The sequence below is a fragment of the Raphanus sativus genome, chromosome 4 (genome assembly GCF_000801105.2).
Source record: "Raphanus sativus cultivar WK10039 chromosome 4, ASM80110v3, whole genome shotgun sequence".
In the NCBI taxonomy this organism is placed as follows: Eukaryota; Viridiplantae; Streptophyta; class Magnoliopsida; order Brassicales; family Brassicaceae; genus Raphanus; species Raphanus sativus.
This window is the reverse complement of record NC_079514.1, coordinates 5,360,621-5,369,593: the sequence shown is the minus strand read 5'-3', so window position 1 is coordinate 5,369,593 and position 8,973 is coordinate 5,360,621. Positions and strand designations below refer to the sequence as shown.

General features: G+C 36.4%; 1 protein-coding gene and 1 pseudogene across 1 annotated transcript; one reads left to right on the top strand and one right to left on the bottom strand.

Annotated features, from left to right (window-relative positions):
• The first annotated feature begins 1,533 nt into the window (after window positions 1–1,533).
• LOC130510584 (UDP-galactose/UDP-glucose transporter 2) lies at window positions 1,534–4,014 on the top strand. The gene is made up of 7 exons (XM_057007034.1): window positions 1,534–1,730; window positions 2,141–2,169; window positions 2,265–2,466; window positions 2,554–2,796; window positions 2,893–2,994; window positions 3,374–3,481; window positions 3,580–4,014. Exons 1-7 carry the CDS (start codon window positions 1,605–1,607, stop codon window positions 3,808–3,810), a joined length of 1,041 nt encoding a protein of 346 aa, XP_056863014.1. The 5' UTR covers window positions 1,534–1,604; the 3' UTR covers window positions 3,811–4,014.
• A 56-nt stretch (window positions 4,015–4,070) lies between these two features.
• LOC130510537 (uncharacterized) overlaps window positions 4,071–8,973 on the bottom strand; it is a 10,182-nt pseudogene continuing 5,279 nt past the window's right edge.

Genomic DNA, 8,973 nt, shown 5'->3' with positions numbered 1-8,973 from the left:
ATACAAGAGAGTGTGCATTTAATTTAAAATCTACAAAATAATAGTTAGGTCCATTACAATGTTTCTGTTTTAATAAGATAGATGTCGTTTCTCCGGCTAATCTTTGTTTTCGACCGATGCCCTTCAGGGATGAATTTAAACATTTATAATTTTATTTTTTTTAAAATGAGCTACTAAAATGAGGCCTAACGCATTTAACAAATTCTCCCGATAGAAGTTGAATAAAACCACGGAAAATGGTAGTGCAATTGTAATGGACAGGCTGTAATGGCGTCGCTATAGAGAGTTGAGACAATAAGTCACTTATCTTAAGTCGGAAAGTTGACTAATAAGCCAGTATTGATAGAATCATTATTTCTTTGAAACTTCCTTAATTTACGGATAGCGCCTTTTATTTTACTAAGGTGCAAACAGTGCCTGACTGTTTATTTACTTGAGATTCGATGAAATCATCATATGCATGATTCTTCTTAAGGTTGTTGTAAGAATATTCTCAAGATCCGAAGTTATCCTTAACAAATATAAATAACCATTTACATTTTTAGACTAATAAATCTCTGATATGTTATTTTTTGCTTAGCATTTATTATTTTGATATGCTACTTGTCAAATTGTAGAAAAGGTAATGTATAATTTACCTATAGCATATACAATTGTTAATTTAACAAAAATAAATAAATAAAGTTAATACAGGTATGATTTTATATCTATATACACAGATCCGGCCATAAAAGAAAACAAATCCATTATTTTTTTTTCATAATAAGAAAAATAATAAAGGGTTAAGGGTGAAATTCCCAATATTCCCGGGTTCGAATCCCCGCAGCTGCAAACACCTTTAAGTGACCACACGGATATGAGTTCATTGCTTAGGACTCATTTGAATACCCGGGAGAGGATCTATCCGTGGATTGCATCTCCCGCCCAGAGGTTAGGCTTGGTTCCATTAGTGACCCGGGTTTAACCCTTTTGGTTTACAAAAAAAAAAAATAATAAACCGGACCGAACCGGTGATGAGATACTGTCTTAATTTCGCATTCATGAGAGAGGTGTACACGAGGATGATACAAAAGATATTAAATATTGTGACGTGGTGTGAAGTTAAAAGACTTAAAGATAAATAAAGATAAGTCTGGGGGTTTAATTGTAAAAGTTGAGTTTAACCGGAAGAATAAAGAAGAGATCAAATGAAAACGTAAAAAGAGAAAAGGAGAACGTCACTTAGATATAGAAAAGAAAAACGTGTCACAGAGTGGCGAATCACGCGACGAGTTTCGACCCTTGCCTTGCCTCTTCTTCTTCATGTGTGTTTACCCTTCAGTTTTAAAACCTCTCTCTCTCCTTTACCAATACCATCTCTATTTATTCTCTCTCTCTTCTTTAAGGTTTGATCAGAGAGACTCTGAGGAGAGAATTATTAGAGAAGAGTTTGGTTTGGTTTGGTTTGTTCTTTGGTTATTTCGAGGAGTGATATACCGTTATGAATGACTTTACATAAATTCTTGTGATTTTACTCTTTTATTTTTTCTGGGTTTCTTTTGACCTCTTTTGTTTTTAATTTTCTCAAAAGCTTTGATTATTCTTCCGTCTTCTAAAGAAGAAGGATGAAGAACGAGGAACAGTCAAGATCTCTGTTTGGAATCTCTCTGTCTGATCGACCAACATGGCAACAGTTTCTCATCTGCACTTCTGGTTTCTTCTTTGGTTACCTCGTCAACGGAGTTTGCGAGGTTCTTTTCATTTATTCATTTATCTCTTTTATTTTTATTTTTAGTTTTTATTCATTTCGTGGATCCCGAATTATAATAGATAACGTTAAATCATTTTTGTTTGTTTATCACTATCTCCTAATTATGTGCATTAAGAAAATCATTTGCATGCTTAATTGTTTTTTTTGCTTAAACATGCTTAAGTGTTTGATTTTTCATTGCATGACCAACTAAACTCTCTCCAAAACAAACGCAAAAGCTTTTTGATTTCTATATTTCAGAATTCAAATTATAAAATATCATCTTGTGAGGTCACACGAAAAAACAGTTGTGATTTTGTTAAAAACAGATTTTGGAGAATTAATTGGATCTATATTTGTGATTATTGACTTGATTTTTTCTGATATTTGTGTAATTTTTTATATTCACAGGAATATGTTTATAATCGCCTGCAATTTAGGTAAAGTCAACTTTAAATTTCTCCTAATATTTTGATTTTAACAATTAAAAATGATAATAATGGGATTTATTTTCTCTTTTTGTTTTTTTGTGTAGCTTTGGTTGGTACTTCACGTTTATACAAGGATTTGTCTACTTGTTCCTGATCTACCTTCAGGGGTTCACCACAAAGCATATTGTGAATCCTATGAGAACATATGTCAAACTATCTGCTGTTCTCATGGGATCACATGGTTTAACCAAAGGCTCTTTGGCTTATCTCAATTATCCTGCTCAAATCATGTTCAAATCCACTAAGGTACTTCCACTGTTCCCACTTTTTGTACAAATCTCATTATGTTTAAAGTAGGCTAGTGTTCAGAGAATTGTTCAAATGGGGTTTCAGGTGTTGCCTGTGATGATAATGGGAGCTTTCATACCCGGTCTGAGGAGAAAATACCCGGTCCACGAATACATTTCAGCCTTCTTGCTGGTTCTTGGTTTGATACTATTCACATTAGCAGACGCACAAATGTCTCCAAACTTCAGTATGATTGGGATTTTGATGATTACTGGTGCATTGATCATGGATGCTTTCTTGGGTAATCTTCAAGAAGCCATTTTCACAATGAACCCCGAGACAACTCAGGCAAGAAAACACACAAAAACCCGGTTCCTTCCGGTTATGTTTAACCGTTCTGTTTTGCTTCGTGTCTGAGATTCTTGTAAGTATGAAATGTTGCAGATGGAGATGCTTTTCTGCTCAACGGTTGTTGGACTACCGTTCTTGTTCGTTCCCATGGTTTTGACCGGAGAGCTTTTCCGTGCTTGGACTGCGTGCTGGCAAGTAAGTCCAATCCTCTGTTTTGCCTTGGATTTGAAAGTTCTTGGTTTAGGTTCTGACTCGGTACATGGTTCAACTCAGAGTCAGCTTCTTCGGTTTTAAACTCTATTAAAAAAAAGTCAAAGTTTGTCGGATTCGAAATGAAATCATTGACCGACGACGTGCCTAAATCTACCAACCTTTTCTAAAAAGCCAACTTGTCTTTCACAATAATAATGAAAGTCATATACATTGAGATTGAGTCTATAAGTAAAAGTACCAACGTGTAATATATTTAACAGTCTAACGGTTTAATCATTCCTTAGTTGATTGATTATTTAAAAACTCAACTACTTCTTTTTTTTTTTGGGCAAACTCAACTATTGTTTTTTTTTATTGGCAGCATCCGTATGTGTACGGTGTGCTTGTATTCGAAGCTATGGCCACATTCATCGGTCAAGTCTCGGTTCTATCCCTCATTGCCCTATTTGGAGCCGCTACAACCGCCTTGGTGAATCTCTAATCTTTTGTACTAACGGTTTTAATATTTTAACTGAATATATGCGTTTTTAAGTTGACAACATTTTAAAACGTTTTGTGTGCGTTTAGATAACAACGGCTAGGAAAGGAGTTACGTTGTTGCTGTCATATTTGATATTCACCAAGCCATTGACCGAGCAGCACGGGTCGGGATTGCTGTTGATAGCAATGGGAATAGTGTTGAAGATGGTTCCGATGGATAGTAAACCTCCTAGCAAGATTCCGGCGAGACAAGCGGTTAGGAACGGTGGAGGTGAGGGTGATAGAGACGAGGATGAAGAGAGGAAGTCATTGGTTTAATAATTTGCTATGTATCTATCTATATATATATACATTTTATTTCAGAAGTTTTAAAGGATTTATAGACAGAAGAAAGAAACACAAAGATGGCGATGAAGGCAAATAGAATAATAAAAAATGTTTTATTTTGCCAGAAATTAAGTATTTAATTATGATCTTACAATGTAAACTCTATAAATTAATGTTCAATAATAAATTAATAAATACGGTAAAAGAAACTAAAACTATATTTTAGAAAGAGATAAAGATCACTGAAAAAACTGGTTCTAACTAAGATTCTCCAACTTCTTTATTTGATCTACTAATAACAAAATGATCAACGATTTTTACAGTGTTGATAGGATCTTGTTGCAATGTTGTTGCACACCATTTGCTAGGAAACCTTCTGTGATGATTCATCTTCACCGTCGATCTTGGCTCTGAATCCCAGTCTTTGTCTAGCTTCCATTCCTTTGGCACCTGAACTCATTAAAGCACATACACACTCCTCTAGTAAAAGACCAATCACCAAAACAAAGAACAACATGTCATTTTAAACTCACCTTATCAACTCCGAGAGTGAAGACTTCAAGGTCTCCATCAGGTTTGATATGGAAACGGGTGAATGATTTGTAATTAGCAATCCGGAGAGAAGAGAAAGCTTCATCGAAGTGTATGTGAAGCCAGTTGATGCAGATGTACAAGTAACTCCCAAAGACCAAAGACACAACCGGAGTTGAGAAGACCCAAAAGTAGAGGAAGACAGAAGCATAATATATAGCTGCTCCACTTCGAGATAGCGACTCCATTCCTTCCCGGCAAATATTTGTCCGTGTAACCGCCATCACCTAAACGTTAAACACGTTTAATTAATTAGTTTGGTCCTAAAACAAAAGGCTAAGTTGACAAAATAATACAAAATACATTACCTCAGGAATATCAAAAGCTGACATAAGATATTTGATGCAAGCTGGATAGAATCCGAAGGTCCACTGTTCGATACGGACTCGAAGGCCAGTGGGGTCAGGAAAGTGTTCGTTTCCCACTGATTTGTACCATTGATACAATGTATGATACCCTGTAATAACATTGTGTTATATATATACCATTAGTGTCAATGATATTTTAACGAGGAAAAAGACAAAAAAAACATTCGTAACTGACCGGACGTAGCGAGGAGCTTATGCTGGATACAGGTTTCTATGCCGAGTTCCAGCAGCAGCATAAGAATCAAAGCAGCGGTAAGGTGTGCAGCGACATGAAGAACTCCGATTAACATCCGTCTCTTCCGAGATATTTTTGAGGGAACAAACATAATTGCAGATACTAGCAACATGACAACACCGGTGAAAGACACATATGACTGCTCTGTTATGTGCACAAAGGCGCTCCAAACTGTGCCTAAGAAACTCCCCAGGTGGCCAGAAAATGAATCATCTCGTAAGATGTGGCCTAGCTTACACTGAAACCAACAAGGAATAAAGATCAATACCATTCTCATGAGTGTATGTGAGTACAAGGTGGGATCTAGGCAGAACCAGGTGAAACATTGGTATTGACCCCAATTTTTATATAGCAATATGCTCCCAAATTATGAAAAAGTAATTTTTAAAAATAATTTTTAAAGAGCTCCGAAATTTCAGATCCGGCCCTACATCAATATATACAGACGCAATTAAGTAAGTAAAACCTCACCTGAGGGAACAAGGAAAAGACCAAGACAAAGTATATGATGCCACCAATGAAATCAAATTGCCAGTTCTTTTTCCTGAACTTCAAAATATTCCCCAAAGCAATCTGCAAGGAACATCAAACAAATATAAAGTTTTAGAATGCAAAGAAAAATAGGCAAATCATATAAGAGACCAAAGAAACAAGAAGAAGAAAAAATGAATTACCCTGCTTGAATCTTTAAAAAAAGGGTAAGCAGATTTACATCCATAGGAAGAACCATAAAAATTAGAAAAGTTGCTAAAGACATGGGTGGGATGCAAAAAAGCCCCACCACAACCATTAACAAGGAGATGTTGGACATGAGCAGCAGGATCAGGTCCATCCGATTGAGTAGTACAAGAGTGACGCATATATAATGATGCAAATCTCCTGCCATTCTAAGTTTGCACCTGCCTTTCAAAAAGTCGCATATCAGGTGTCTCATGTTCTTTCCTGTATCATCTTTCCAGTACCAATCAAGAAGCCAGTTCGGCTCATGTGTGATAATGATCACCGCATCATCCTCCCCAACCTAAATAAAAAAAAGATTTTTAAAAAATACAAACAGGAGATAATAACTCAAAGATGATGCTGAATCTACCTTCTCCTTGACTAACTCAGAAAAGAAATTGAACTGGTAGACATCAATATCACCATGAAGGGCGAGATCCAAACCAAAGACCCACCACCCTTTAGGTAGCTGTAGTGCAAAATAGCTTTTCTTTTGGGGCATTAACCAGCCACCAAGCCAACTTTTATGGCATATATACCTCATGAAAGTATTGAGTCCATCGAACCAGTCTAAAATTATTTAAAAAAAAATAAAGTTACATGAGAGTGTTATTAGAGAGAGACAAAATAATATTGAGAGACGGAAACCAAACCCACCATGGTTTCCAGGGATAAGAAAACATTGAGGACCATCATAATGCTTCAGGTCAGAAACCCCTTCAGGCAACTCAGGCTTCTCGACAGAAATCGAGTCGTTTTTTATACCAATGGGGAGGTTGCAGCGCATACTCAAAAGGACAGAACAGACGTTTTTCATATGTAAACGCTGATGGATGGGGTATCTGCGATGTATCAAAGAAAGACATTCATTTGGTTACATCAAAACATGACAAAAAAAAAAAAAACAGAGAGTATGGAACTTACGCAAGATCTCCCCCAATAAGCAACACGTTACCCCTTTGCAGAGAACATATTTATCATCCAGGGGGACTTCGATAAAAGGCTGAGCTAGAAGTTTTGCAACAGAGTATGATGAGTTCCCACCGTCACCAGTATCCGCCATGAAGTCAAACCAGAAATCATTCTCATGATCAGTGAAATGATCATATAATAGTTCCTTTCTCTCGTCGTCTCCATCACAATTTTTGGTCATTGCAGCCTACATATTTATAAATAATGTTAAAAAAAATGGAATACAATAAAAAGATAAAAGAGTATCTGATCATAACGTATCATTAGAAAGATATGTCTACCTGCATCATCCGCATGTCAAAGCGACCAAGAAACACAGTCACGGATACGAGGAGGTCAAACACAGTTTTAAACAAATCAGCTGACGTTCTGAAATAAATAAATAAACAGATCAGACAGTGCTAGAGATCCTACTTCATATCCGCAATGCGTTAAACAAAACATGGACGTACCCTGAATACCAAGGAACCATATCTAAGAAATTAGGTTTCATTTGCTGCTTCTTCAGCTTCTCATAATTGTCGACAGACACAGGGTGTGCCAGTGCCCACCTAACCGTATTGCAAAAATTGACATAAGACCATTAAACATTGTGAAATATGTTGTTGATATTGTTAGTAGCAATATTATCACTTACCCTGTTGATCTCTCCACTACATAATTGGCAATATAAAGACCAATAAACGTTGCCCACAACGAGTATATAGGAGAAATCTCATCATCAGATGTTACAGGACAAGACCCATTGCATGCTAGCTGCGACTGAAAAAAAAAGATAGGATTACAACATACACAACCAAGTTATAGAATAATAACTAATAAAAAAATCCAGACCTCCCCATAAATGACCCATTTGGACAAGAGTGGATAATCACTAGCAGATCCAACAGGAGCAAACCATGATGAGCAGACTTGGTCTTTAAGCTCATCGATCTGAACGAGTTTAGTGAGCCAAGTACTGTTGCTAGAACGCCTTTCTTCGAGTGGCGTTTGCCTCAGAATAGCACGGTTCACACAATGGCTGTAGAAAATACAGCACGCTATGCTTAGAACCTGCATACAATTTTGATTTTTTTTTTTTCCTTCAAAAATAATGTTTTCAAGCAAGTGATTTTTTTTTTATTGTTACAAGGTTTGGAGATAGTGTAGTTACAGCACAGTTTTGAAGAATGGTTAAGATCGCGGGGCGTCTTTTAGCCACACGAGAGACAAGACCGAGATGCCAAAACCCAATGAAAAACGACGTGGAAGACAAAAAGGAATACTACGGATGACGTGTAAATCGTTAGAAACAGGGACAGGTTCATCCTCAAATCCAACCCCATTGATTGAAAACTGGGGAGATGGTTACAAAAGCCGCTACTAAAATCCAAGCAACATGCCTACATACATTACAAAAGAATTTAAAAAAAAATCATAGCTTTACCAAAAAATAAAAATAAATTCATATACAGTTTAGGGAAGAAGGGATAAGTTCTCACCAACGGCTGAAGGTTGAGTAGCTTGGTTGTATAGTCTTGCCTAAGAAGGGAGATGAGAAGAAATAGAAAAAACCAAGAAGGCAAGCATACATGGACCACCATTTGAAATTGTTGTCAAGCTTTTCGACGAGGGTGTGCATGTTATCCGAAGGAAATAAAGAATAGGCAACCCATGATGATAGCAATCATAGCATGGCGTGAATGCTCGTGTGGTAAGGGTAAGGTGCGTTTAGCATCGTTCTGACCCTCTCCATTTTTAGTTTATTTTAGGAAACGAGCAGAGTGCTTATCAGAGCCCATAGCTTGATGATGCTCCTTAGAACTCTTGACAAAGGCTCCAAATCTTGAGAGAAGTAAGGAATGGTTAGCGTAATAACTTCAACAGAGAGAATCTTGTAACTAAGGCAATGAATGGGATCAAAAACAATATATATATAACGTTACAGCATAAAACTATACCTTCAATAGGAATCACGCGAACGCTGGCTCATCGATCAAACTGTAACCCTCGACGACGTTACATTCTCTTATTAGGATCGGATTTAGAGAAAGAGCATCGTTGATATTGTTGTGGTGAATCAAGCTTTCATTTGTGTTTCCAAAAAAAAGTTCATTTAAAAAAAAATTTAAATTAATTTGTGGTTGCCTGAAAAGGTACAATTTCTTCACGCGAGAGAGATGAGGTAATCTCGACTGATTCTCTCAGTCACCATTTTTTCTGAATTTTTAATATAAGAAAATTTTGATATATACTTAAAAATAAATAAATAAATAAATAAATAGAAGA

Coding starts and splice junctions, on each gene's coding strand:
- LOC130510584 (XM_057007034.1), top strand. CDS start 1,605: ATGAAGAACGAGGAACAGTCAAGATCTCTGTTTGGAATCTCTCTGTCT. Junction 1,731..2,140: donor TCGTCAACGGAGTTTGCGAG/GTTCTTTTCATT, acceptor TTATATTCACAG/GAATATGTTTATAATCGCCT. Junction 3,482..3,579: donor GAGCCGCTACAACCGCCTTG/GTGAATCTCTAA, acceptor GTGTGCGTTTAG/ATAACAACGGCTAGGAAAGG.